The following is a 25980-nucleotide window of genomic DNA, read 5'->3' on the forward strand; positions in this document are numbered from 1 at the left end:
CCCGGCGTTTGCAACCTCAGACCAACAACCTCTGATCATCGCCTCGACAAGGCGCAAGAAGAAATTTGCCAAACGGGCCCAACTCCTTGACGCTCTTATCATATGACCAATCCCTGGAGAGATCCAGATAAGAAACCAAGTCTTCGTCTTTACTTGGTATGCTCTCAATGCCACACAGCGTATCCTGTCGGGTCCATCTACCCAGGTCCTTGGTCAGCGGCATAGCAGCTAGAATGTGGACCTGATCGGCAAGCCCGCCCTTTGTGAAGACGCTCCATGCGCACCGCGTGAAGACCGACATGAAGACCGTGCGGCGGAGCGACTCGTTGAAGACCCAACGCGCATGTGCATCTGGAAAAGAGAGCGTGTCGTAGAAAGAGCGCTTTAAAAGGTCTGTAGCCCAGGTTTCAAGCAGCGCGTTGTGCTTCACCGCGTCCGCCTGCGCGCCCAGGCTCGGGTCAAAGAGCCGAATGATTTGATATATGATCAGCGCCTGAACCGCCGCTAGATGGTTCATCAACGTCCAGTTCCGCGCTTCTCTGATCATGATGGAAATCTTGGCATTGATGCTATTGACCAGGATGCTGGTGTTCCTGACGTTCTGCGCCATGTACAGAGCGGCTATGGCAACACAGTCCTGGTACGCTGCCGGCTGGGCGTCATGGGGATACAGATTCCGATGGAGAAAATGCGTCGTGCCCGAGTATGCCATGTGGTTCACAAGAGCGCACAGGCCTTCAACGACGATAATGGTCTGCTGGTTGTTGAGGATCACCGGAAGAGCCACAGACGGCATTAGAGTTCTGCATAGTTCCGGTGTAGTCGAGCAGCCGTCGCCATCTTGCAGCCACGCTTCCAGGGTCGATTCGTCTGAAGCAGCCAGAGCCAATGGGTCGAGAGCGATGTTACCTGGCTCGTGAGCGCCCACGTGGTGATGAGCAGTCGTCGCAGGCAGGCTGATATCTGGCGTAGTCCGTCGTATAACCACCTCAGCGTCGCGGACTGAAACTGGGGTTTTGCTGGGATTGGGGTACGAGCAGTCGAGGCCTTTGACGAAACAGCGTTTGCAAAAGGGGTAGCCTAAGTCACAGCGACGCTTGGCCTTGACGCAGGCCGTGCAGCTCTTCTTACGTGTTGAGGAGATGTAGCCCAGCATTTAGGTTTAGAGTGGAGACGTTCGCTCGGGGCGGGCGGCGCGGGCGGAGATTGTGTGTTTCTTTTTTAGCGGAAGAGGAGCTGGGTGGTGCACGGTGGGCAATGGGCAAAAGCAAACCGCCTCCTCAGGCACATGCTGCAGATTGGCCATGGTGGATGGAGATGAGGCATCCAATCTTACTCAGCCATGCGGGCTGGCTGGCTGGCTGGCTGGCTGGCTGTGATGGGTGGGTGTGGTGAGGTGAGGGGAGAGGGGAAGGCAGCAGCTGAGCGAGAGAGAGGAGGAGCGTGGTTCGCCGTTTCGAGGTCACACAGCAAGAGCGCCTGTCGCGGCTTCCACAACATGTGCGTACAGTCGAGCGTCGCGGCTTCCATAACATTCGCATACTTTAGTGTAGTGTCGAGCGTCGCGCCTTCCGTCGCCAAGTGCCAAGGCCAAGCGCAAATAGGCCACAGGCACTTGACATGCTCGCACGTGTCGACACAGGCTCGATGGCGCCGCTCCCACTCGGTTCGCAGGCAGAAAAACGACTGTCCCCAAGAAAATAGCCCGCGACATGCTCACACACATACTCTCACACTGACAACCGCCGGACCACCCAGCCAAGCCAAGCCGCCCCGCCCAGCAAAAAAGAGGATACCCACCTTCTAGATGCAGCCGCCGGCCCCGTAGCTTGCCCGCCCAGGACTAGGCCCAGCGTCAGTAATTAGGCTCCTCGGCCAAGGTTCGCGCATAATTTACCGTCCTGGGTCCAGCCTGAGCCTGAACCTCCATTACGCTTTGCCTCCAATGGCTGTGCGGGCAAAAGAGATGGGAGCGAGCTGTGTGTGTGTGTGTGTGTGAGAGAGAGAGAGTGAGAGAGAGACAGAGGCAAGAGTGAGGCGTACTGCAGAGGGCGCAGAACCCACGGAACGGCGCCCCCCCCCCCAGTCGCTCCCGCTCCCACTCCTTCCGATGTGCAGCTTCCAGCAACCAGCTACCAGCTACCAGCTACCAGCTACCAGCCAGGCGTTCAGCTACAGGCCAGCGAACCAGGGCGCAAGGTGTGGCAAGCAAGCAAGCAGCAAGTGCAACAGCGTCGGGGTGGCTGAATGGGCAAAGCGCCGCGCGAGCTGGCGATGCCTCATGTGCGTCTCGTGCCACCGGGTGTGATTGGATGCTGATGTCATTGCAGCGTGGCCCGTGGGCACTTTCACATGAAAGAAGGGCTGCGGACGACAAGTGCAAGTGTCGCAGCTTTTGCACTGGCACGGCACTCGCCCGCCGCCCTCACACCAGTGCCAGTGCCAGCGCCAGCGCCAGCCCGCAACACGGACAACGGCCCCACGCACGCACATGCAAGTCCATGGCGCGCTTCACCTGCCTGCCCTTGAGGCTTGCGTAACCAGGGAACACGACCGACTGCCGCCACACTGCTCTCCACTTTCCCACGCCTAAAAGGAGTCCGCAAACACTGTCGTCATCTTCCTGCCGCCGCTCTCTTCGCGACGCTCGCACTCGGAAAAATTATCGCTTGCTTTTGCCTGGTCCCGGACACGCTGTGACGCTCCTTGCCCGTTCCGGTCCCTGGAGTCGTAGTGTCGATACTGGTTGCCGGTGCCCGAGAACTCAGCTGGGCTATCCCATCCTATCCCCCCTCCCCTCCTCCCCTCCCCTCTCTAGTCGTCTCACCTGACGTCCTCGACTCCGCTTTCCCAACACGACCTCTTTGCCCCATACTGCCGCACACATCAACCCCAAATCTCCACCCGCATCCTCTCCACCACGGCATCCCATTCTAAATCCGCTTCTTCGACAATGGACGGCATAGAGGCCATGGGTGCACGCCGAGCCATGTCGCTCATGTTCACCGTGCCCGAGCGTTTCATCGGCTTTGCACACATGGACCAGAAGACCTTTTTCGATCTGTCCGACTGGATTCTGGCCAACGTCGCATCGCAAATCACGCCCCAGATCAGTGTCGAGGAGTCCCTGTTTGTCTTCCTGGACATTGTCGCGCAAGGAAACAGCTTCAGCCATGTGGCGTATGGATGGGATCACGACCTCGAGCTGACACACGGGTATGTGCCGACAATGTTTCTGCCGTCTACGCGGCATCGGGCATGCATAGACTGAATGACTGACTCTCCCTCCAGTATCTTCCTCAACGTCCTCAATGCCCTCACTGTGCTGCGCGCCAGCCGGGAGATTGCCGACACATGCCCACCTTTCACACAAGCCCGCAAGCGCTGGGAAGTCACCCGACGATGGAACCAGAAGCGATCAAGACCGAACCCCGGCGGCATAGTCCGCATCGGCTACGATGAAATGTCCCGCGACGGCCTCGAAGTCGACCAGGAGTGCCTCAAGGAAGCCCTCATGGCCCTCAACAACTTCATCCACGAGAATGCCGACCATGACGAATCCTGATGACCTTTTTTTTTCCTTTGTCCCATTTCCATTCTAGCATTCATCCCGGCGTTGGTTTTGATTTTCGGGTGGGTAACGACTTGGCTATCGAGCGCATAACATCGGACGGACGGATCCAGCTCGGTGTTTAAACGGTGTATTCATTTCTCCTTTGTATTTTTCCTTTTGTTGTTTTTGCTTCCCATGTACATTTAACATGTACACACTTAAGCAGGTCGAACACCGATCGCTACTGGCATCTTCTGGACGCCAGTCAATCCGTATTTTCCCAGACTCTGCTGTGATGTCATCGTCTCCATGTCGTCATGTTCCTTTTTTTCTTTGTTCGTCCCCCTCTTCTCCTTCACATGTTCCCACAGACACACACACCTACGCCATCGCCACGGCGTCCACAGTCTCCTTCCCCAACACACTCAACCTCCCCCTCTTAATCCCCAGACTCTTCTCAATCCTCTCCTCCGGCTCCCCCTTGCTCCGCCTCATCAACGCCAAGGTAATCGTCCCCGCATCCACATACTTCCTCCCTTCAAACCCTTTGCGCCCTATATCCCTCATCTCATCCTCGGCTTCATCCGCAATCATCTGTCGGGCTTCGAGCACTCGGAGTACGGGATTATTCCGCGAATCGGGAAAAGCCGACGGCGGCGGCGGTTGCATCATCGCACCGTCTGCAAAGGGAAGGTTGCGCGACGAGGCATTGCCATTGTTGCTGCCGCTGCGACGAGGATCGAATGGCGACGTCGACGAAGGCGAGAAATGCGGGTTTGGCTGCACGGCACCTAGGCTGCTGAGACGCGAGGCGAAGGCGGGGTCACGTCCATCTTGGAGGACGGCTGTGTCGAGTGAAGGAAGGCGAGTTAGTTTGGCTTCGTGTTGCTTGAGAAGAGGGGTATGTGTGTGTGTGAGACGGTGAGGCGAGGGGAAGGGGGGATGTTGGAATATCTCAGACACAAATGTTTTGTCTTTCCAACGAATTGCGGACGAAGGGGAGGGGGAGGGGGGTAGGGGACACTAGTCCTAACGTACCTTCAGTTTTCTCAGCTGAAGCTTGTACCTGAGGATGCACCGTCGGACCTCCAACTGGATCCTGAGCTGGCGCTGCAGGCGGCGGGGTCCTCGTCGCAGAAGTAGTAGTAGTAGTAGTAGTAGTAGTAGTTGTAGTACTTGTCGGGGCCCTCGTGGGGTATTTACGTGCAGCGGAGCCGGCGGCTTTGGCACCCTTGGAAGCGGAGGCGCCCATCGTTTTCCCGCGTTTTTCTGCTTAGATGCAGCCCGCCTATTGAGTAGTTTTTTTGTTGGGAAGGAGGCGGGGGTTGGAGGGGCGGAGATTATGCGGCGGGGATGATTATGTTTTGTTGGGAGCGAGATGGTAGATAGGGTTCGTTGATAACGGGCGAGCGGGCGCGCGCGATAACAATGTTTGTTGGGAGAGAGGGAGGGAAGAGAGCTTTCGGGGGGGGAGCTCGGGCCAGGCGATGATGTAGTTCGACGCCAATGCAGAGAGAGAGAGACGTTATCGAGTGGTACAATGAAAAAAAGGGGGGATGATTTTTATACTACTTTGTGATAGTTTGATGCAGGCAGGGTGGAGATGGGAGGCGGGAGATGCCAATCATTTTTGCTGTTGTGCTCGTATGGTGCAACCAAGTCTATAGTAGTTTCTCGTCTGCACGGTAATGCCCTGCAACTAGGAAAGCCAGTTCCAACGCCTGCTTCTCATTCAACCTCGGATCGCAGTAGGTGGTGTAGTTTAGACTCAGATCCTCGTCCACGAGCCCCTCACTTCCTCCCGTACATTCTGTGACGGCGTCACCCGTGAGCTCAAGATGCATGCCGCCAAGGAAGGAGCCGTGCTGCTTGTGGATCTTGAGTGCTGACGACAGCTCGGAGAAGATGCTGTTGAATGAACGCGTCTTGATGCCAGTGGGGGTGCTGCGAGTGTTGCTGCACAAGATATTAGCTGGTGCAGGGAATGCATAATGAACGAAACTTACCCGTGCATTGGGTCACACTGCCAAACCACAACATGTCCACTGCTCTTTACCGCCTCGATGTGCGCCCCCAGCATGGACTCGACCTTGTCAGCACCGTAGCGGGTAATCAGAGTAATCTTGCCAATTTCCTTGTTGGGGTTGACAATGTTGAGCAGCTCAACCAGCTCGTCGTTCTTCATCGAAGGCCCGACTTTGATGCCAATGGGGTTCTCGATACCACGGAAGTATTCGACGTGACCGCCATCAATCTGACGTGTTCGGTCTCCGATCCAGATAAAGTGTGCAGAAGTATTGTACCAGCCCTTGCCGTCGTCTGAGGGCTGAGAAGACCTGTAACCAGCAGGATGCTTAAGCCGCCTTGTCAAGCTCTGCTCGTACTCTAGCACAAGACCTTCGTGGCTGGTGAAGAGATCTACCGTCTGTAGTTGTCCAGACGTATCCGCACCAATCGTCTTCATGAAGCGGAGTGAGTCAGATATGCTGTGTACAATCTGCGAGTACTTTGACTGCAGCTGCTCGTCCCGAACATGGCCGAGTTCCCAGTCCAGTGGGTTGTGCAGGTCAGCAATGCCACTTGCCAGCTGTGCACGGATGTAGTTCAGTGTCGTCGCCGAGTGGAAATAGGCGCTGACCAGTCTCTCTGGGTCCACTCTCCTAGCCTCTGGGTCGTAGCCGTTGAGGATGTCGCCCCGGAAGCTCGGAATCTCCTTGCCATTGAGCATCTCAGTCGGACTTGATCTTGGCTTTGCATACTGGCCTGCAATACGGCCGATGCGAATGACAGGCTTATTTGAGCCCCAAATCAAGACCAAACTCATTTGCAAAAGGAGCTTGATTTTGGCGTCAATGGGATTGTCGGCACAGTACGAGAACAGCTCTGCGCAGTCACCTCCCTGGAGGAGAAACGACTTGCCAAGTGCAGCATCACGCAGACTGGCCTTGAGCTTGACAATCTCTGATGGCGTGACAATCGGCGGTAGACTTGACAGCTTCGCCAGAGCAGAAGATACCGCTGCTTGGTCCTCATACGTGACGATCTGTTTAATGGGTTTTGCCCTCCACGCTGCAACCCATTAGCATGTTCCTTGAAGAAGTAGACCTTGCTCTTACAATCCGGCGACCACCCCTCCGACTCGCCGCTCATGGTTGATCCTTGCATTGCAGTATCCATCTCTTGCGTCTGCCGGCGTTTCCTCCAGAATGTGACGATTCTGACTGCAGCACTTCACCAGAGGCGGTCGTGAATTCGTCTGCGTCACAAGTCAATTTGTGCAAGTTCCCCCGGCATCAACACCATTACCTACAGTCTCGTCGCCAGAAACCCGTCCTGCAGCTACAAGAAAAAGGAGTCAGCTCACACCACGTATGCCGTTTTAAGCCAAATTTTTTTGTTGTTCCGTTAATATAACAAGCTCGACAAGGGTCGCCCTCCCCAAAGGTCCTCAAAGTGACGCCACGCGCACATGACTCAAGCAACAAAAATCTGCGCAGCGGAAAAAGCGGGTTCGAAAGGTACCTCTAGACTTCGGCACTCACCTGGCACACAAATAAAAAAGAGGCTGTTGGGAGATCAGCGTGGGCGCGCTTTTCGGTCGTCTTGCCAAGGTTCAGCAATACGCGGGGGGAACCTGCAAATCCAGTTTCCGTTTGTGGCCCGGACGGTGAGCAGCCACAAGGACGCGGGGCTAGGCTTGAACAAAGGTGGCTGCAGGAAAGCCACACTGTGCCTAATAGCGGGCGCTGAATATTCCCATTGGCTGGCACCCGTACAATGACATATGCGTCAACTTACCCCACATATCTCATCAGCCATGTCCAACTGACGGGCGTGAGCTGTCCACCGCCAAAGAAACCTCCGCGACTTGGACCCGTCACCATCCACGTACATACAAGTAGCTCTGCTGCATACTCGCGACAATGGCAGAACCGCAACCCAACGACGTCCATGAGGGCGCCGCAGAACCCCACGCACCCACCAGCACAGCCGAAGACCGCAAAGCTGCTGCCGCCCTGTCTGCGCTCGACGCCCAAGACGGCGGCGACAACGGCGCGAAAAAGGAAGTCGATGGCAAGGCCCTGGACAAAGCAATGAAGGGACTTAGCGTCAAGGACAAGGCTGCTACAGACGCGGACAATAAGAAGAAGAACGTGAAGATTGATGCCGCCGACGTTACGCTGTTGGTACGTTTTGATATCCGTCCGTTTGGTAGAAGGCAGGCAGCGAGTATAGAAAGTTAGCTGACTTGGTGGATTGGATAGGTTTCTGAGCTCGAGGTCTCGAAGCCAAAGGCGACTGAGTTGCTCCGTGCGCACGATGGCAATGTCGTCAAGGCTATGCGTGCTTTTGTTACGGCAGCGCCTTGAATGTACGGCGATGAGTACAACGGATATCTTCACATGGGGGCCTGTCATACGAAGAAGCGCATGGTAGTGGTGGTTGCGGCAGACGCGCCTATCGACGACGACACCAGCATGATTGAGGTTACAGGCGACTTCTCAAAAGGAAGTCCTTTTTCAAAAGATAATGTGCAAATTGGCATGGGAGGAAATACTCAGGGGCTATTGCCTCCAGCCCGCGACTACAACTCTAGGTATTACATCTGCACCGACTCCCCCGCATCCTGTTCACCCATACTGACGTTTGCATCAAGCTGGGTATCATTTACATATACCAAAATCGCAAGCCCTCCACCTTGTACCATGCTTTTCTCCCTTTCTTCCACTTGTACCCCCTCCAGATGAACACGTTCCCCCCAGTGAGGGCATAGAGGTTTTACTCATCATCACTATTAAGTACAACGGGTCTCTTCCTCTTTCTGCCAGCAGGGGGACGTACTCCACCCACCTTTCCCTTTCTTGTCTTCTTCTCAGCCGCCACTATTGGTGCAGGACCAAACGCTCTTGTGTGCGGTCTGCCTGGCGCACGGCGCCGCGTACTGTTGCCAGAACCTCGAACAAGCTTGCGATTTCGTGTTGACCGATGCACGTATTCGTCTGAATCCGTGTCCTCGACATACTGGCTTGCCGCAGTCTCTTGCGATGCATCAACCATGAAGTCTTCAGCCTCACTCTCACTCCCTTGAAACTCAGACTCGGAGTCAGGCGACTTGTTCCTAGCAGCACCATTGCCTCGCAGTCTTGCTGTGTTTTTCTGAACGAGTGCGCTGGAAGACGACTTGCGTGCTTTGAACCCTGACGAATTTGTTGCAGCCTCGGGCCCAGACTCTCCGACAATGGCCGTCCGCTTTGCAGCTTTCGCAGCTCTGGCCTTGGCGGTAGCTGCCAAGACTCGTGAGCGGCTTCCGACACTCAGGTTGAGTTTTGCATTTGCTTTCTTGGCTTTTTGCTTGGGCTCTTTGACTGCAACGACTTTGCCGTTCGGCTGCTTGAACTGCGCCGTCTTCTCCTTGGGGTAGTTGTAGTTGAAGAACAATTCCGTACCGGCCTTGATATTAGTCGTGGCAAACAGCGCTATGCGGCAGACGGTATTGCAGAGCAGATTCCTTGGGATGCAGTTGATATGTTTGTCGTCGGCATTGTTGATGAAGCGCAACTTGTTGCCCATGTACGTAGCGTCGACTTCTTGTTCTATGCACTATCAGCAGTGTATCGAGCGAGCGAGCGCACTCAAGACCTACTCAAGTTTAGACGAAATAGATACATCGTCTTCTGGTAGTCATAGATTGTAAGTCTGCGATTGCCTTCCTCGACTGAAATGCATTCGCCAGTGTACTCGCCAATGTACTCGCCTTTCTCAATATCCTCGCCCATGTACAGCCCGAAGCCGTGTACCTCGGAGTGGCCAAGCAACGTCTTGCGAGGAACACATCTCTGGATGGCAACGTTGAAACAGTTGCGAGCGACCACGTCTTCATTGTATCGGTTGACGGGATCGAGAATCTCAGTTGCACCACAAGATCCACACAAATCCGCATCACACTCTCTGTTGAATTTGAGGCACAGGCACTTGTCCGAATCGCAAATTCGCTTTCCTGGAGTCATGGTGCAGGTGCAGCCGGGGAAGCGTCGATTGCATGACGGAGGGCACTTGCAAGTCTTCTCGCAGGTGATGCCCTCTCTGTAGCATCGACATTTAGCAGCATCACAGCTACCTTCGTGATTGCAGGGGAAGAACGGTTTTCTCTTCTCCCAATGCTGTGTCATGTCTCGCTGTAGCCACCAGTTGGAATTGAACTTTCCTGGTGGAGGCTTTGCGCCCTTGCAAGCAATCATTTCCGACTCAGAACAGACATTGAAGGCCTCTGGATTAGCAGGCAATTTGTAGTTGATCACTTTCTCAATATCTGTGTCGTCGTCATTATAATGCGCGGGTAGAGGGATTGAGTCTGAGTCTGAGTCCAAGTCTGAGTCCGAGCTTGAGCCTGAGCCTGAGTCCGAGCTACGACGGTAGCTTTGGAGGGCTTCGTCTTTTGCCTCGGATTCGGACATCCACGAGTCTTCAGGCATCTGTCTAAGCTCGCCATGAAGGAGGCAATCGTGTCTGTAACTACCGTTAGTCCACCAACACGCAGCATCAGAGTCTATACTTACTGATGGCACACTCTGCACACGATCTGTCTGTACGTAGACCGGGCTGGGTTTGTGCCACTCGAAGTCTTTCTCAGTACATAGTTTTGCACAAAACTGGACTGTTGAGCCAAGTACCAGATATTGAATTCGCATTCGTGTAGCACAGCGGCGCAGGCGGTAGCTGTAAGCCTCAATCTTGCTGCACAGGGTTGCTCGAGCTGCGAGAGAAACTTGCGCCATTTCTCGGCACTGCGTTTAAACAGAACAGCTTTCTTCATCCCCTCATCCCGCTCAAATTCTTCAACGTCATAACCCGACCTCTGAAGCACCATGGCCGAGAATTTCTCGCTTCCGGGCATGCCAGCATTGATTCGCTTGATGATTTTGTCGGGTGCCAGTAGCCAGTACAAAACCTCATTCCAGGATATGCCAATCTCAGCCAGGAAAGCTTCGATTGGATCTTGATAGAACCGACTCTGCTCCTTGCGTAAGTCGAGCGGTCCTCTCTCATCGTGGGTTAACTCGTATAGGTATGGGAGAGTATTCAAAAGCGCCTTTCGGCTCTTCCAATCCTCGTCCTGAAAGTATGGTGTCGCAAGCAACTTTGACTCGTTGTCGGCTAGAAAGTTTTCTCGTAAGCCGACATACTCCTTGAAAGGGGGTATAAAAACAGCTTCAGACTGGTACTTTGTTGTAGGTGCAGATAATACAGATCGGTTTACTGTATCCTTTGGTTTGGCTTTGATAAACACCTCTTGAACCATATCAGGCAGATCCTTGGCAGTGGAGTTCCGATCAAAGGGTGATTGGATTACGCGCATGTCTGCAAAAGGAGAGGTATATTGAATGTATTTCTCTGGCAAAGTCGACTGAACGGGGCGCTTCTGTTTGCGTTGCTGAGCACGGAGCTCTTGTTCTTGCCATGTCCTCTGACGCCGCATCTTGGACCAGTTTAGGTAGGCATGCGCTTCATGTCGCTCAGCGATATGTCGTTTTAGGCACGCATCTATCGCTGACCGCGTAGCAGTGAGGTCATGTACATTGACTTCTAACACTGATCTGGTTTGGCTAGCCTCAGCCTCAGCCTCAGGTGTAGGGTCGTCGCCAAGTGTCATGACTTCTTGACACGGCTCATCTGATATCACGTTCAACACGTTGTTCATTGTTGCACCCAATGTCGGAGCCGGCGCTTCTAAACTTTGATCCCCTTCCACTGATGGCTCAATTAAGAAGCGAGATGGGGTTTCTGCAGGACTGTACGAATCATGTTCGCGACTTTTTGGTTCCTGAGCTTCCAAGAGCAGTTGCTGTGTGGCATCGGAGTCCTTTGGTCTTTCTGTCAGACTAACTTGAACGTTGGAAGCAGGGCTACTCGAAGCTAGCATTGCTCTTGTTGGACTTGGACTTGGAACTGGACTTCGTGTTGGGGTTGTTGTATTGCTTGGCCCTGTGTCGATTGCATCTGGTAATGCTGGCTCCTGAGCGAAGGTCGAAGGTCGAGGCGGCGCTGTGATCTGGGCATGATGCTTTTGCCTTGCCGGCTGGATTTCCCTGTCATTTGACGGAACTATTGGCACGCCGGGGAGATGGCGTGCATGAACCTCTGCAGCCATAGGCAACACTGGCTGCATTCTGTTCGCATACGCGTTGGGGTTGGCGCGCTGAAATGTGTTTACGCGACTAGAAGTGGTCTGTTCGCGCTGATGATCGGCAAAATTTCTGATTGGTTGCAAGGTTGCTGGCACCGTACTACCTGGCACAAATCCAGCCAGCGGCGGCACAGTATCACCTGGCACAAGTCTAGCAGGCGGATACAATGAGGGTCCAGGAAAATTCGCCTGAGGTAGGAAATGCCTGCGATGTGGCCCGCCATCGATCAAATTAGCTGGTTCAGATCGGCCTTGAGGCGCGTGCCGAGGGATGCCGCTGGGTTGCGTAGCCCCTTGAACCCCTTGGTACCCACAACAAGCGTCTTCCCTCGACCCGGACAGCAGCAACAACAGCAGAATTTCCTTGGGTAGAGCCGAGGCTGCTAATGGAACAGTTTTAGTATTGTGTGACTGCAACAGGCTGGTTGGACCACTCGCAGAAGATTTTGTGCAATCTCGTCATTTGTTGGGCGCGGTGTTCCTTCAATACTCTTAATGCTGCTCGTGAGTGTTGGTTGTGGGATATAGTTACACTAGACTTCGCATTCGTCTAGGAATAGCAATGTGTCCCTATTCGTAGGGTTGGCAGAAGACTGATCGGAAATCGGATGGACTCGAGGCAGATTGGGCTGTTTTGTAACTTTCAAATGATCTTTTCAAAGTCCATACTAGACGTGGGCAGCTGCAAGGAGCCCCTCGCTAATGAATTATATATAATTTCTCTCTGTTGCCTCTTACTGTCTGAACTGGCCGTGCTTGCAATGCCATGACTGCCGCGCATTAGTGTGTACAGGGCCGGCACCACTACGCGTCCGAAGTCTGGTACGCCACGTGACGACGTGGCTTCCTTGTAGCTAAGCGCGACCGCGAGTGCCCAATCTCACCTGACAAGCTTCACCATCCCATGGCTACCATGTTTGCCGCATAAAGTTGGACATGCTGACAGCTCTTTAAGTGTGGTCATGTTTCCTGCCACCCTCTGATCTCGCCGCTCAGCTATCACGCATCACCATGGCCCGCGGAGACTCGTTCGACACACCCATCACCCTTGATGACGATGAAAAGCCGAAAATTTCATCCCCGGATACACCCATCTCATTCGACAGAGGCCACAGTTACCAGACGGTTGGCCGATACGGCTTGAATGAGGTGGAATATAGGACTGATTGGCAGCAAACGGTGCCACAGAGTGCAATAGCCACACCAAGAAACATTTACCCACAGCTCTTGAACGCTGCTGCTCCTCCCCAGAGTGCTCCCCAGAGTGCTCCCCAGAGTGCTCCCCAGAGTGCTCCCCAGAGTGCTCCCCAGAGTGCTCCCCAGAGTGCTCCCCGGAGTGCTCCTCAGGCTGCTCCCCAGGCTGCCACATACGTTGCCACATATGTGTCGCCGTACGGCTCATCGTATTCACACCGACAGTCGGTATCGGCAACTTCCACAATTTTCGTTCAAGCTGATCCCCCCCAGTGTCCCTTGACCACCTGCGTTCTGCCAGCCCTGACCTGTCTGTTGATTGACAAAGGCACTTTGCCGGAAAGGATTGGTGCTGCCTGTTACGTTGACACTGAGCCCGCCTGGTGGTAAGAGGCCGCCTTGAGGCGAGGGTTGCCTTGCGAATGGGTTTGTGCCAGTTGGCGTAGGCTGCAGAGGTTGCAGTGGCTGCTGCTGTTGCGCAAACGGCGATTCTTGGACGGCGGGCATGGAAAAGGGCGGAGAGTTAACAGGCGATTGCGACTGCTGTGGAAATCCCGTGTTGTGTTTTGCAAAGGGGTTCGTCGACGCGCGATTGAGCGAGCTTGCGCCCGTCGGGCTGCCAGGTAGCATCGATTGGCGGAACGGATTTGTTGAGGTTTGTTGAGGTTGCAAGGACTCGGCAATGGTAGGGACCTGCATCTGCGGCTGCAACTGTGGTTGTTGTGAGAAATCGGGCATGCCATTCTGCGGTATTGACGGCATGGTGTTTGGCGGGCTGAAGGTTTGTGGTGAGTAGCCGCCAAAGCCCGCGCCAGTAAATTGAGACTGAAGCTGGGGCGCCTGTGGTTGTTGCTGCATCTGGAAGGGATTCGTGCCTTGACCGTTTTGCATTGGGAAAGGCTGTGCCTGCTGAGGGAAGCCCATGGTGGCCGTCTGCTGTGGAACCTGGAAACCTGTCTGTTGTGGCTGAAAGCCTGTTTGCTGGGGATACTGTTGCATCATGGGTTGCGTCGCCATGGTCTGCTGGTTGTCCTCGAGTGATTCAAATAAATCGATCAACGGTGCGTTTGCAGAAGGCTTGGAGGGGGCGGCAGGTTGACTGGTATTGTTGCTAGCTCCCGACTTTGAGTCCTGCGTCTTGGTGGCGCCGTTGGTGGACTTGCCCCCGTTCTTCTTTGCTTCCTTTTCGGCAATGTACTGTCGCCGGTTGATTTCAAAATCCTTGTCAGCCAGGTACTCTTCTAGTGACGCCGCCAAACTGGTCGGGGCATGTTTGATCCTTGGGATTTCCAACCGTGTCGAATGCTCGTGTGCGCGTGCAAGACTGAGGTACTGGACAACGGCTTCGGTTTGCTTGACGAAGGTGCGGTACACTGCGAGTGCGCGTGTGGCGTCGGGCTTTGACAGTTCGAAGTAATGCTCTGACCCATTAGTACGCAGACGTGCAGGTGCCAAAGGCTAACCCACCGAGAATGTTGATGGTGCCCTCGTTCATGACATGGAAGAGCACCAACAGGTCCATGGTAAGCAGCCGGAAGGCCGTCAGTGTGATTTCGTTCTCGGGCTCGTCGTCGAATGGCTGTACCGGTCAACGTCAGTCGGACTGGTCGAGGCAGGTGGTTGCGGCTCGCGCGTACCTGGCACTTGAGCAGCGCTCTGATCTGGTCCTGCACGCTCTCTGCCTCGCGCAGGAGGCCCTTTTCTATCGTCAGGCGCTTCAGCCGGCCCTCGCCCCCGCGCACGTAGTCGACCTTGGTCGAGCCATACTCGATGGCACGTCGGAGCAGATATTCCGAGTAGGTGCGGATGTTGTGTCCTTGGGTCTGTACTGTTGGGCGCAGTGTCAGCAGTCGGTTCGAGTCCACCGGCGCAGGCCAAGGTGCACCCGCGTTGCACCCCGAGCACCCGGCCCGGTGCCCAGCCCCAGTCGCGTGCATAGGGGAAGGGGGCCGCGCTGGTGTCGACGGGCCGCGCTGGCATGGCGAGACGTACCCTCTGTGAAGTGATTGATGGCCAGCTTGCGGTGCGGGTTCTGGGCCAGGAACTTGAGCGTCACCTCGGGCTCGCCCTCGCGGATCATCAGATGTACGATGATGAGGCTCTTGAAGACAATGGTCCATGTCGAGTCGCGCAGGCGGTTCGTGAGGGCGCGGAAGATTTCAGCGACGCCCGCCTCCCCGGCATGCGTCGCCACGAGAATGTGCTCGACATATTTGGACTTGGGCGCTGCGAGCTACACGGCCGAATTAGTCGCGGGCAATGGCGCAGGGCACGCGGGCGCGGGCGTGGGCAGCAGCATGCTGAAGCAGCAGGCGCACACTTGCCTTGATCTTGGTGCCGCCCTTGACGCTCTTCTCGAAGGAGCTGGCCATGGGTTGCTAGGGATGCTGTCACGCCGACAGATGGATGCCCGACTGGGCCGCGGGCAGAGGGAGGGCGGAGGCCTTGGTCGAGGCGAGGCGAGCGGTCGGCTGGTCGTCGTCGGCGGCGGCGGCGGCGTCGGTGGCTGTGTGGGCTGCTTGCAGGCGCGGTGTTGCAATGCTTCCGCTGCTCTAGGGCAGCATCACGGCGCGGGCGGCGGGATAGGAGGAATGCGTGTTATCAATAGAGGTGAGCTTAGCCTGTGGAGCGCAACGCGGCGGCGGTAGATGTCCGTTATTAGTCGTGACCAGGGTGGAGGAGCGAGCCAGGGCGCATGGCGGAGCTTGCTTGGGGCTTGCGGGCGATGACGCTGTCCCCCTCGCTTCCCCTCCAGGCTCTCTCGCGCTTTTGCATTTGTGCCTCACCATCACCACTGCTGCCTGTCACACGTTACTGCGCCCACGCCACTCGACCCCGCCAAGCACCGCCATGTCTGGCTCACCACCCCCCGAGGAGCGCGCAAAGGCCGACGCCGATGCCCGCGCAAAGGAGCAGGCCGAGCAGGCCGCGCTGCCCTACAGGTGGGAGCAGACGATCAAGGACGTCGACATCACCATTGCCATCGACGCCAAGTACAAGGGAAAGGACCTCGACATCGCCATTGCGCGCAACGCCATCAAGGCCGGCATCCGGGGCCAGGAGCCGATTCTGCACGTGCGTCGCAACATGTCCAAAGCCGCAGCCTGAGCTAATGCATGCGCCAGGGCGACCTGCCTCACCCCATTCGCGTCGACGACTCCACCTGGACGCTGGCCTCGACGGCTTCGGGCAAGGAAATCTCCATCCACCTGGACAAGGTCAACCAGCTCGAGTGGTGGCCCCACGTCGTCACCACGGCCCCCAAGATCGACACCTCCAAGATCCAGCCCGAGAACAGCAAGCTCGGCGACCTCGACGGAGAGACGCGCGGAATGGTGGAGAAGATGATGTATGACCAGCGCCAGAAAGAGCAGGGCAAGCCAACCAGCGACGAGCAGAAGAAGGCCGACATCCTGAAAAAGTTCCAGGAGCAGCATCCTGAGATGGACTTTTCCAATGCCAAAATCGGCTGATGCGCGTTGCTGCAGCTACGAGGACATTACGACGATTACGCCCATGTGCATGTACACTATTACGAGTAAGAGTTGTGGAGGAGCTACAGGGTCACACCAGGGCTGCACAGATCGCTTCGCGGTGCCAGACCAGGAAGTGCTGACAGAAACGGACCAAAACACACCAAAAGAAATTGGGTGACTGTAAATACGATTTCTGCAAGCATATAATCCTAGTCCGGCAGTCTGAGATGAATGCTAATTACTCGTGGCTCCAAGTATGCGCACCCAGCTTGGTCTTGCTCGTCAACACATGCACGTCGATGCAACTCGTAGCCGGTGGGCTGTATACAGCAAGAATGAATTCTAACGTGGTATTCCTCTGGTACAATGAAATCATCGCGCCTGCTCACATATGCAAAGCCGGATATAACATAATTCTCAAGACCGTGCGCCAAACATCAAGGGTATCTATCCGCCATGCTCAGTAACCAAATCAGCAGCCACAAAGCGCAAAGAAAAGAAAGCACGCTAACCGAGCGAAAGAAAAAAGTCGAAGCACATGTACAGTGAAGAATCAAGGGCTGGAGAAAAAAACGACATGGCAGAAATGAAGGACGACAAAGAACATCCCACTGTTGCACCGCCACGGTGCCACGTAAATGTACAGACCGTTACCTGGGTATCCCAGTGTGGTGTACCCAGGTACCTCGTTCGAGGATTTCATCCAGGGCAATGTCGATGGTGGACTCTCGTGTTGCCTGCGAGCTTGATATTGTCTTGTGAAACAGGTCTTGTTGCAGCTGAGGTTGCAAAGGCTTGCCTCTGGTTTTGGAGAGCGTCTCGCGCCAAGCACGTCTGCATTCTGCTCGAGTGGTGAAGATGTAGATGGCAGCGTTCCAGGCGCCTTGCAGCGGCAAGACTATGGCCGATATGATGTTGAGTGCGAAGCTGGGGTGGCGTGCGTTCACGAACTGGTACATGCGGTTGATACTGCTGGGCACCCACACGATTGTCAGGGCTATGAACATGAGAAAGGCGACCTGGAAGTAGGCCATTGCCGCCGCATGAGTCCTGCCCCGCTTTTTTCCAACAAAGCGCGGTGTTGATAGGTTCGGCACTTCTGAATCGTCTGCTGGAAGCGTGCTCGTAATCATCGTTACTTCACCGCCGTGGCATTCGCTTTTACTCGAGTGTAGGCTATTTTGGGCTTCGAGATCGTCAAGGGGCTGCTCGGTGATCTGGTCATCGGGCTGTGTGCCCATGGAAAACATCTGAACGCTTGAAAAGGAGTCGATCGACCTTCGCTCTGGGCCCGGCGAACCACACGGGGATGCTATTAGCTGGATATCGCATTGTATCTGCGTCGTAACGACAATCTTGTTCGCTGCCGAACCGTTTACCATATCGCCACCCTTGGCACCAATGGTGGACTCGATCGTCCCAAAATGGTAAGAGTCTTGCGACAAGGAGTGGAGTTCAACTGTCCTTTGCCAGATCCGGTACCCCGTAATGGTGTAGATGGTACATGTACCAAATATCATGACCCTTTGGACTCATGTCAGCAGAGATCCCCGGGAAAATTGAAAAGACCCAACTCACCAGGCGGGAGCATAGAAGAATGCAATGCGCATCCAATCATGCTCAACTGCCACCCAGCACCACAAGGTTGCAGATCCTATGATGGGACGTCCAACGTGATCGAGGGACACATAAATGACGACTGGTACTGCAGGAACTCCGTAGCTGAAGACAAAGTACCACTTCTCCAGACCCCGCAGCTGTCGAGCATCGTATCCATAGAAGAATACCAGGAGGACATTGACAGCCATGCAAAGGACCTGTGCGCATGAGTAGACGTTCCCCGGGCTGTAACAGGGCGACATACCCAGAAAGAATCTGCCACCATGAACCATTGGATCAGCAAACCCTGAAGTTCGCAGAGGCCAGACGGAGACTCCCCATCCTTTGGTATCACGGAAACCGACATCAATGTCGCCACATTTGTGAGTATGTTTCCCAGGGTGGCGTAGAAAACCAGTCTGTTGATTGCTGTATAGGGGTTAACTTGGGTCCAGACAAGCACGATGCGAGCCAACTCACGTTTCCTGAAAAAGGGAAAGTAGATGAATGTGCTGACGATTATGCTGGAGCCTATGACGGAAAACACTGATGCCGTGCGGGTGGCGACCATAAGAGCAAACTCCTTGTCGGGTGAAAGTGGGTCAGACATGGTTGAAGGAGCAGGGTAGAAGAGTCTTGGAGCCTTGGTTGAAAGTGGTGGTAGTGCGTCGAACCGATGGCTATCATGACCCAGGTGCGCATAGGAAGTTTTGGTAATGTTCCATGCACCGCAAAGACATCGATCGACTGCTGTTGGAGGTACCACTGTGTCGGGCGTGACGATACACCAGGTGGCTTCAGCGGTGAGAAGGACTAAAAAGCAACGTCTAGCAAAAAGAAGCAAGCAGGCGCAAACTGTCTGGGTAAATCATGGACAGACAAACGAACATATGAATGTATGGTTTAGGGAGAGCAAGCTGCGCAGCTGCGCAAGGTTCGTATGTGCTTCCCCAAAGGGATGACCATGGACGTGGAGGCGCGTAGAGTGTATAGCGTAGGGTCCAGAAGCGCCCGCTTACGGCCTTGAAAGAAAAAAAAAACCGCCCTGGGCACTGGGGGCCGGCCTTCGGCCTGTAGCAAATCGCCATGGCCCTACTACAGGTAGGCGTACAAACAAGCCTAGCGACAAGACAGGATCCCCCGTGGGCACGACGTGGCACAAGCATTTGGCAAAGGGAGCTAGAGCATGTCAAAGCAAGAGAATGACCCGTCAGCCCGGTTCGTATTGCTGGTGCGCTGACGAATAGCAAAGGAGATAGATTGGTGTGGCTTGATCCAGTGGGAGTGTGCTTCTCCGCGCCCGCATCATGGAGGATAGTCGGGAACAAGCGGGAATAGCATTGAAACGACTATTTTGGCACGATTGTTTTAGCAAGTATGGTCGTTACATGTAGAAGCGCCCATGTATACGGCCATGGCCGCGTAGCGTTGTGTTAGAGGGCATACCAGCATACCCAGCCGACGAGCCCAAGAGCATTCCACCCCCGCAACCGCTGCCCGTGCCGTGGCGTCCGCAATTGTAAAAGCCTGTTTATCGATTACCCGGGGACGGACTCACCCTGTGGGAGAATCGGGGGGCCACATTCTTTACAAATGCACTAAAGCAAGAGACGGGCGCAAGGAAGAGAGGCAGTGCCATTGCTATGGCCAATTTGGGCAAGGGCAATGCCAAGCCGATCTGTCATGCTTCCCCGCAGCTCCACTCGGCGCGCCCATTGGCCTCGAAGCTGCACGTCTCGTCCTCCGTGACTGCACCCGGCACACACACACCTCTACTCCACGCCGCCATCAGAGAACAATGAAACCCTTGCACTTTGCTTCATACCGCTACGTCAGAAGACACGCCTCTTGCTTCTCAGCAGAAAAAGTGGCATCATAGTGCACCAGCGCCCCTCCACATGGCGAACGCCTCGTTGCGCCACAGGCTACTGTCCGTCTCGCTGTTATCTGTCCGGAACGACGGCCGCGCCAACTGAAACAGCGAGCAGCATGAGATCACTCCAACCCAGACATCTAGGACAGCCAGTAAAGAGCCCAGGTGACACCTACTGGGCCTATTTGACCAGCACCTACGGCAAAGGCTGCGATGCGCACCCTTTCCCGCTCGTTCCATAGTGGGATACCCGCCGCCGATTAAATCACCCTCACATGGTTATCCCGTGCGCATCACCGCAACTCGGCAACCGTTGTTTCCGTGCCGAATGTTCTGTTTCTAACGCCCGGAGCCGTTTATGCGCTTTGGAGTCGCGGCCGTAGATATGTGCTGAAAGCGATCTACATCGGATTCCGAATGCGGTAGATGCATGGGCTGAGCTGGGGTTGATTTCAGGACTTTTCCATGGAGCACATCACTGTCTATTTATGGAAATGACCACGTTTTACGGTATCAAAATCATCGCTTTGGTTTAGGCTCGAATGGGTGCCTGGTATAGTGTTGAACACGGGAGCGGCCGTCGTGACCTGTCCGTATACTGGGCTGCACGTTAGCCCGCATGGACCCTTGGACGACGGTGCTTTTCTCAGAGCCGCTATATCTTACGCGGCTCATACTCACGCAAGATGCTCAGACTTTCTTCACGCATTCGAGTCATGGAATCACCGAGATTAACGGAGCCACGCAGTGGCTGTCATGTTTCTGCAGCGACCGACTTCACGATAGCCGATAGGGCGCGAGGGTTACGGGACCCCAAAGATGGAGAATTCATGCATAAAATGCCTCGAATGATTCCGGTACATCCAACTTGTTTCAACCCTCGGACCATGCATCATGACAGCGCTCTACGTCGCAGCTACCGCAACTTCAGTAGCGACACCCTTGTCCATCTTCACCGGTTCAGCGGCCCGCCTTTGCTTCCCCGAGATCAAATACACATTCGCACGCACTTCCAACAGCGGGTCATCACTTGGCTCCACGCCCGACACCCTGGGGATAGGGTCAAAAATGACGTTTCTCTGTTCCTCCAGGCTTTCCTCGCCGCCTTTGGTCTTGTCAATCGTGATGGTGCCCAGCTCGACTATCTTCCTCTCTTCAGGCCAAATCTCCGTCGCGTTATCAGTCACATCTCCGTCCTCTGCGATTTGCGCAAGAAGCTTGAATTCAATAGGTCCTTTCTCGAGACGCTGAGGAAACTCGTCGAACAGATATGTTTCGGATTTCCCACTCAGCTCCTCGGCACTAAGGTGCTTCTCGCCTGCAACAGGTACAATGCGGTACCGTAGCACTGTAGTCTTCCCATCCTTGGTAAACTTGAACGCATTCACCCCAAAGAACTTTTCCGTCGCAAAGCTTTCGGGACTGGGCTTGGGGTCCTGGAGGAACCGCGCCGTCTCGGGGTGACGACCGAGGAACTCGGGTACGGCTTCGCTGGCATTACTGCCCGTTGCGGCTTTTAGGAATTCCAGGAATTCGGCTCCTGTGCGCGTGGGAAAGTACTTGGTTGAGTGCGCGATGATGTCCGTGTGCTGCCGTTTGCCGTTTTGCTCTGGCAAGTGGAACCGGATGGCGATGCCGCGGGGGTTTGCGTTGGGATCTGTGTCGGGGATCTTGGGGAGGCCGGTTGAAGAGGAGAAGCGCACGGTGATTGACGTGGAGGGGGCGTTGAAGTGATGGGCGGAAGTGAGGTCCGAGGCAGATGAGGTGGGTGTAAAGGTGCCAGTCAGGAGATGGCCTTTTGCGTGGGCTATGTTGGGTGATGTTAGCCATTTCCCTCAACAGTGGCTAAGTATCAGGCTAGCATATCCGCCATGTCTGAGAAAGGTTTCTGGGAGGAAAAACAACGTACCAGGTCTAAAGCTCTGCGCAGCATCGCCAGCCATACCCCGAAGCGTGCTCACAAGCCCACCGCTCGTCTCGAGTATCTGCGTATCCGACGAAAGAGGCATATCGATTCAACTCGGCTTCTCAACTAACAATTAAACAACTCTCGATTCTTCTTCTGTTCACACGTCCTACCTGACTTTTCAAAGCTGCAAGAAAAAATAAAAAATGAAACTACAGTATGTACCATTTCCCATTCTCCCCACCACAGCCCCTCTATTATATACCCAAACACATCCCCAGTATTTGTCAACCAAACCCCCCCCCTCCCCCCCCATTTGGGCATTTCCCCCCAAGCAACATCCTAACACATCTTATCGCACGCACTCGCTCGCGCATACACAGTAAAAAAAACGCAGTGTCCCAAGTAAATCCCTGCATGCTAATTGGCTGCATCGACTTTCCCGCTCCTGCTGACGGTATGCTGACCTTGCAGCGCGGCCGCATGTAGGAACGGGTTTACAAATCCGTTGTGATGAGGGGTGAGGAGCTTGTTTTCGAGTACTTTACAAGGGGCGTTGAGGTGATGGCTTGGTTTGGGTTTTAGTCAGTGGGCTTATTCAGCTGCTAAGGCGGGTTTATCGATGTATGTGGCTTGGTTGGGTTGGGCTTGTGAGGAGAGGTACGTACGTATAGTACGTCATACTTGTGGAATTTGTCGAGCAATCATGCTTTTTTTGTGTGTGTCGTGTTTTGAGACTAATAGTGGGTTTTCGCTGCGCTCGTTTGGCTTGTTGCGGTGCGACTGGGTGCGGGCTTGCGGGAGTGCAGTGCTGCGTGTGGATTACTTACTTGCGAGATGTGATTACTGATAGAGGAATTAGCAGTGGAAATACTGCTTAGTGGATTTGATGGGCTCCGTGTGGTTTTCAGCTTTGGTTTGCTCGGGTGGAATAGATTTGCAGTTACATGTTGGGTTTAAATAGAGGTATATGGAGAGGTCGGAAAAGGTATACGCATCTGGTGTTCTGGTAAACAAACTAGCACAACTCCTATTTTCACCCCTTGCAGCTCAATATATATTCATATATTCATATAAAGGGTTTATTGTGACGGCTACTTGGGATTTTTTATAGAAAGCTAGTTGTTGAATTGGCTACTAATATGTTTTCAACCTACCGCTATATAGCCCCTGTTCAGGTATTCTAAAAAGCGAAATCTGACAACGCAGTTCGGCCCAACTCTAACTAATTCTTTATACAGCTAGAACGAGCTGGTGGATCAGCTATTGCAGAACGTAAATGACATTAAGAAACCTCAAGCCGACGGGAGCCGGAAAAGGAAACTCAGAATGGCATGTGTATATTGGAGTGTTCTCTTATACGAGCAAGTAATGTTGTAAAAAGATCAGCTAAACTACTGTTATTAGTACATTCTATACGAACAGCAAATTTAACGATAGGAAATCAGACTTTTTTCTTAGCACACAACAAAAAGTGGTGAGAGTACAGTCAGGACGTGGAGAGCTACCCCACCCCAGCACCCTACTACGACCCCTGTCTCCGATACAGGCCGAGTCGCGCATAGCTCCCCAAAAAAATACAACTCCACACTGACGTTTCCTAGTCTCTTCACACTCACAATGGTAATCGTTGCAGACTACTCGCGGCCAACAACGCCCGACAATGGCCATGGAGGCCCCAATGGCATCGCGTCGCCTCGTTCACAAAGACACAGCCTCGCCCTCACCGAATACACCGCAAATCCCAGCCCGCCGCCCGAGTTGACCAGTCCAAAGGTGAATAGTGTCATACCCGAAGCATTCATCCTGCCAAACGGCTACCCCGACTACCTGCGCCTCATCCTCACGTCGCGTGTCTACGAGGTCGTCAACGAAACCCCACTCACGACTGCGACAAATCTCAGCAACCGCCTCGAGTGCAATGTCATGCTCAAGCGCGAGGACCTGCAGCCCGTCTTCAGTTTCAAGCTGCGCGGCGCATACAACAAGATGGCACATCTGGAGCCCAAAGACCGCTGGAGAGGAGTGGTTGCATGCAGCGCAGGCAACCATGCACAGGGTGTTGCGTACTCGGCGCGCAAGCTGAAGATTCCCGCAACCATTGTCATGCCCTCGGGTACGCCAGATATCAAACATAAAAACGTGTCCAGACTCGGAGGTTCGGTCATACTTCACGGCGCCGACTTTGATGCTGCAAAAGCAGAAGCATCACGGCTGGAGAAGCTACATGGACTCATATCTATCCCGCCTTTCGACGACCCCTATGTCATTGCTGGCCAGGGCACAGTGGGCATGGAGCTGCTGCGCCAGACTAACCTGCAGGATCTCAAGGCCGTCTTCTGCTGCGTGGGTGGAGGCGGTCTGATTGCAGGAACCGGCATCTACATCAAGCGGATAGCGCCACATGTCAAGATCATAGGAGTGGAGCAGTACGACGCTAACGCTATGGTCGAGTCACTCAGAGCCGGAAAGCGTGTTTTTCTGAAAGATGTCGGGCTCTTCGCTGACGGAGCAGCCGTCAAGACAGTAGGAGAAGAAACATTCCGGATATGTCAAGAGGTGGTGGACGAGGTCGTCCAGGTCACAACCGACGAGACATGCGCCGCCATCAAAGACATGTTCGAAGACACGCGATCCATTGTCGAGCCCGCTGGCGCACTTGCTCTGGCTGGCCTCAAAAAATGGGTAGGCCGCAACCCGTCGCCGGACCGCAACCGAGGTCTCGTTGCCATTGCCAGCGGAGCCAACATGAACTTTGACCGCCTCCGTTTTGTCGCCGAGCGCGCCGCGATTGGTGAAAACAAAGAAGCCATTCTCTCCATCACCATAGCCGAGCAACCAGGCGCCTTTTCCAAGCTCGTCTCCGTCATCCACCCCATGGCCGTAACGGAATTCAGCTACCGCTACTCGGGCCCCGAGTCAGCCCAGATCCTCGTTGGCGTAGAACTAAAAACCGCGACGCGCTCACGCGACCTCCCGGACCTCATTGACCGCCTCGCCGCAGAAGGCATGACAGCCCACGACCTCTCGCAAGACGAGCTCGTCAAATCACACATCCGCTACCTCGGCGGCGGCCGCAGCGACGCCGCACACGAACACATGTTCATGTTTGAATTCCCAGAGCGCGGCGGCGCCCTCTACAAGTTCCTCAATACCCTCCAGCCCGGCATGAACATTAGCCTCTTCCACTACCGCAACTACGGCGGCGACGTCGCAAAGATCCTCGCCGGCATCCAGTGCGACGATGCCGATAGCGAGAAACTAACCGCTTTCCTCAAAGATATCGGGTACCCGTATAAAGAAGTGACGAATAATCCCAGTTATAAAATGTTTTTGCGCCGTTGAATACGTCTACTGCTACTTGCCTTACTTGGGACTGCGTCTGCATTTTGTTTGTTTTTTTGTACTTAGACTGCGGGCTTCGGGCGTTGGTAGTTCATCGTGAATTTCAAAGTAATACCCCCCCCGCCCCTGATGTACATTTCTTGATTTATGTGCTTGCATATTGTCTGTGTGTTGATCCACATCTCTCCCTCTCTCTCTCTCGTAATAACGGGGAAAATGAAGAAAAGCAAGGATGTACATAGCTGTGTCAAGACTCAATCGAGTCGCAGTCTATTCCCATCATACATAGCCTTGCATGGCATGTCCAAAGCACGGGTATTATAACATGATACGGTGTAGAAACTCGATTCAATATGCTTTTTCTTCTGCTGCTTTAGAACACTTTTTTGTTACTCTTTCTCTCTCTCTCTCTCGCGAGAATCAAGGTATAACCGTGGATACATGTAGATATGTAATTGACACGATTAAGAAGAAGAAGAAGAAGAAGAAGAAGAAGAAGAAGACGAAGAAGAAGAAGAAAAAAAAAGACGCACACAACACAGCACATCAGAGGCATGTATGACCATGACAAGACAACAATGCATGGAGACTAATATCGTTTTGCATAATTCTCCATGTGGCATATATATATAACGTATTCCACCACCGAGAGTGCCACCCCACCGAGAGTGCCACTTTTTCTTGGCATCGCGAACTTCACGTACGAAAGACAATGCCTCAACAACAGAACGTGATATTTACTCAGCAAGAGGGTAGGCTTACTCTAGCAGTTCAGGCCTATCGTACAGGCCAGTTTAAGAGCATTCGACGCGCTGCAGCAGCCTATAACGTCCATCATCAGCAGATCTC

At 54.2% G+C, this 25980-nt stretch overlaps 11 protein-coding genes across 11 annotated transcripts; 5 read left to right on the forward strand and 6 right to left on the reverse strand.

The window, feature by feature from the left end:
- Positions 1 to 16: 16 nt before the first annotated feature.
- SETTUDRAFT_157217 (uncharacterized protein) lies at positions 17 to 1156 on the reverse strand (the record flags this gene model as incomplete). The annotated part of the gene is made up of 1 exon (XM_008032589.1): positions 17 to 1156. One exon carries the CDS (start codon positions 1154 to 1156, stop codon positions 17 to 19), a length of 1140 nt encoding a protein of 379 aa, XP_008030780.1.
- A 1797-nt stretch (positions 1157 to 2953) lies between these two features.
- Positions 2954 to 3565, forward strand: SETTUDRAFT_98391 (uncharacterized protein; the record flags this gene model as incomplete). Its single annotated transcript, XM_008032590.1, has 2 exons — positions 2954 to 3216; positions 3292 to 3565. 2 exons carry the CDS (start codon positions 2954 to 2956, stop codon positions 3563 to 3565), a joined length of 537 nt encoding a protein of 178 aa, XP_008030781.1.
- A 369-nt stretch (positions 3566 to 3934) lies between these two features.
- On the reverse strand, positions 3935 to 6739 carry SETTUDRAFT_98701 (uncharacterized protein; the record flags this gene model as incomplete). The annotated part of the gene is made up of 5 exons (XM_008032591.1): positions 3935 to 4398; positions 4592 to 4825; positions 5238 to 5509; positions 5560 to 6622; positions 6670 to 6739. Coding segments are annotated over 5 exons (2103 nt in total), but the record flags the coding sequence as incomplete, so codon positions are not given.
- Positions 6740 to 7427: 688 nt separating this feature from the next.
- Positions 7428 to 8270, forward strand: SETTUDRAFT_165785 (uncharacterized protein). Its single transcript, XM_008032592.1, has 3 exons — positions 7428 to 7740; positions 7819 to 8150; positions 8211 to 8270. The coding sequence occupies exons 1-2, from the start codon at positions 7477 to 7479 to the stop codon at positions 7921 to 7923; spliced, it is 369 nt and encodes a 122-aa protein (XP_008030783.1). The 5' UTR covers positions 7428 to 7476; the 3' UTR covers positions 7924 to 8150; positions 8211 to 8270.
- A 1-nt stretch (position 8271) lies between these two features.
- On the reverse strand, positions 8272 to 11252 carry SETTUDRAFT_44238 (uncharacterized protein; the record flags this gene model as incomplete). The annotated part of the gene is made up of 3 exons (XM_008032520.1): positions 8272 to 9147; positions 9198 to 10060; positions 10111 to 11252. 3 exons carry the CDS (start codon positions 11250 to 11252, stop codon positions 8333 to 8335), a joined length of 2820 nt encoding a protein of 939 aa, XP_008030711.1. The 3' UTR covers positions 8272 to 8332.
- Positions 11253 to 13145: 1893 nt separating this feature from the next.
- On the reverse strand, positions 13146 to 15304 carry SETTUDRAFT_98837 (uncharacterized protein; the record flags this gene model as incomplete). The annotated part of the gene is made up of 5 exons (XM_008032593.1): positions 13146 to 14353; positions 14400 to 14511; positions 14570 to 14760; positions 14925 to 15165; positions 15251 to 15304. 5 exons carry the CDS (start codon positions 15302 to 15304, stop codon positions 13146 to 13148), a joined length of 1806 nt encoding a protein of 601 aa, XP_008030784.1.
- A 407-nt stretch (positions 15305 to 15711) lies between these two features.
- SETTUDRAFT_165788 (uncharacterized protein) lies at positions 15712 to 16755 on the forward strand. The gene is made up of 2 exons (XM_008032594.1): positions 15712 to 16007; positions 16058 to 16755. The coding sequence occupies exons 1-2, from the start codon at positions 15783 to 15785 to the stop codon at positions 16403 to 16405; spliced, it is 573 nt and encodes a 190-aa protein (XP_008030785.1). The 5' UTR covers positions 15712 to 15782; the 3' UTR covers positions 16406 to 16755.
- Positions 16756 to 17058: 303 nt separating this feature from the next.
- SETTUDRAFT_157224 (uncharacterized protein) lies at positions 17059 to 18617 on the reverse strand (the record flags this gene model as incomplete). Its single annotated transcript, XM_008032595.1, has 5 exons — positions 17059 to 17686; positions 17729 to 17932; positions 17987 to 18225; positions 18273 to 18436; positions 18488 to 18617. 5 exons carry the CDS (start codon positions 18615 to 18617, stop codon positions 17059 to 17061), a joined length of 1365 nt encoding a protein of 454 aa, XP_008030786.1.
- Positions 18618 to 18704: 87 nt separating this feature from the next.
- SETTUDRAFT_165789 (uncharacterized protein) lies at positions 18705 to 19353 on the forward strand. The gene has a single exon (XM_008032596.1). The coding sequence runs from the start codon at positions 18724 to 18726 to the stop codon at positions 18967 to 18969; it is 246 nt and encodes an 81-aa protein (XP_008030787.1). The 5' UTR covers positions 18705 to 18723; the 3' UTR covers positions 18970 to 19353.
- A 1058-nt stretch (positions 19354 to 20411) lies between these two features.
- Positions 20412 to 22003, reverse strand: SETTUDRAFT_165791 (uncharacterized protein). Its single transcript, XM_008032597.1, has 2 exons — positions 21790 to 22003; positions 20412 to 21687 (listed from the first exon to the last, which is right to left on the reverse strand). The coding sequence occupies exons 1-2, from the start codon at positions 21887 to 21889 to the stop codon at positions 20786 to 20788; spliced, it is 1002 nt and encodes a 333-aa protein (XP_008030788.1). The 5' UTR covers positions 21890 to 22003; the 3' UTR covers positions 20412 to 20785.
- A 1561-nt stretch (positions 22004 to 23564) lies between these two features.
- On the forward strand, positions 23565 to 25239 carry SETTUDRAFT_165792 (uncharacterized protein). Its single transcript, XM_008032598.1, has one exon. It carries the CDS (start codon positions 23713 to 23715, stop codon positions 25129 to 25131), a length of 1419 nt encoding a protein of 472 aa, XP_008030789.1. The 5' UTR covers positions 23565 to 23712; the 3' UTR covers positions 25132 to 25239.
- The last annotated feature ends 741 nt before the right edge of the window (positions 25240 to 25980 follow it).

Source organism: Exserohilum turcica (genome assembly GCF_000359705.1).
Source record: "Exserohilum turcica Et28A unplaced genomic scaffold SETTUscaffold_8, whole genome shotgun sequence".
In the NCBI taxonomy this organism is placed as follows: Eukaryota; Fungi; Ascomycota; class Dothideomycetes; order Pleosporales; family Pleosporaceae; genus Exserohilum; species Exserohilum turcicum.

Coding starts and splice junctions, on each gene's coding strand:
- SETTUDRAFT_165791 (XM_008032597.1), bottom strand. CDS start 21,889: ATGCCTCTTTCGTCGGATACGCAGATACTCGAGACGAGCGGTGGGCTT. Junction 21,688..21,789: donor TGCGCAGAGCTTTAGACCTG/GTACGTTGTTTT, acceptor CACCCAACATAG/CCCACGCAAAAGGCCATCTC.
- SETTUDRAFT_165789 (XM_008032596.1), top strand. CDS start 18,724: ATGTTCCATGCACCGCAAAGACATCGATCGACTGCTGTTGGAGGTACC.
- SETTUDRAFT_165792 (XM_008032598.1), top strand. CDS start 23,713: ATGCTCAAGCGCGAGGACCTGCAGCCCGTCTTCAGTTTCAAGCTGCGC.
- SETTUDRAFT_165785 (XM_008032592.1), top strand. CDS start 7,477: ATGGCAGAACCGCAACCCAACGACGTCCATGAGGGCGCCGCAGAACCC. Junction 7,741..7,818: donor CCGCCGACGTTACGCTGTTG/GTACGTTTTGAT, acceptor TGGATTGGATAG/GTTTCTGAGCTCGAGGTCTC.
- SETTUDRAFT_165788 (XM_008032594.1), top strand. CDS start 15,783: ATGTCTGGCTCACCACCCCCCGAGGAGCGCGCAAAGGCCGACGCCGAT. Junction 16,008..16,057: donor GCCAGGAGCCGATTCTGCAC/GTGCGTCGCAAC, acceptor TGCATGCGCCAG/GGCGACCTGCCTCACCCCAT.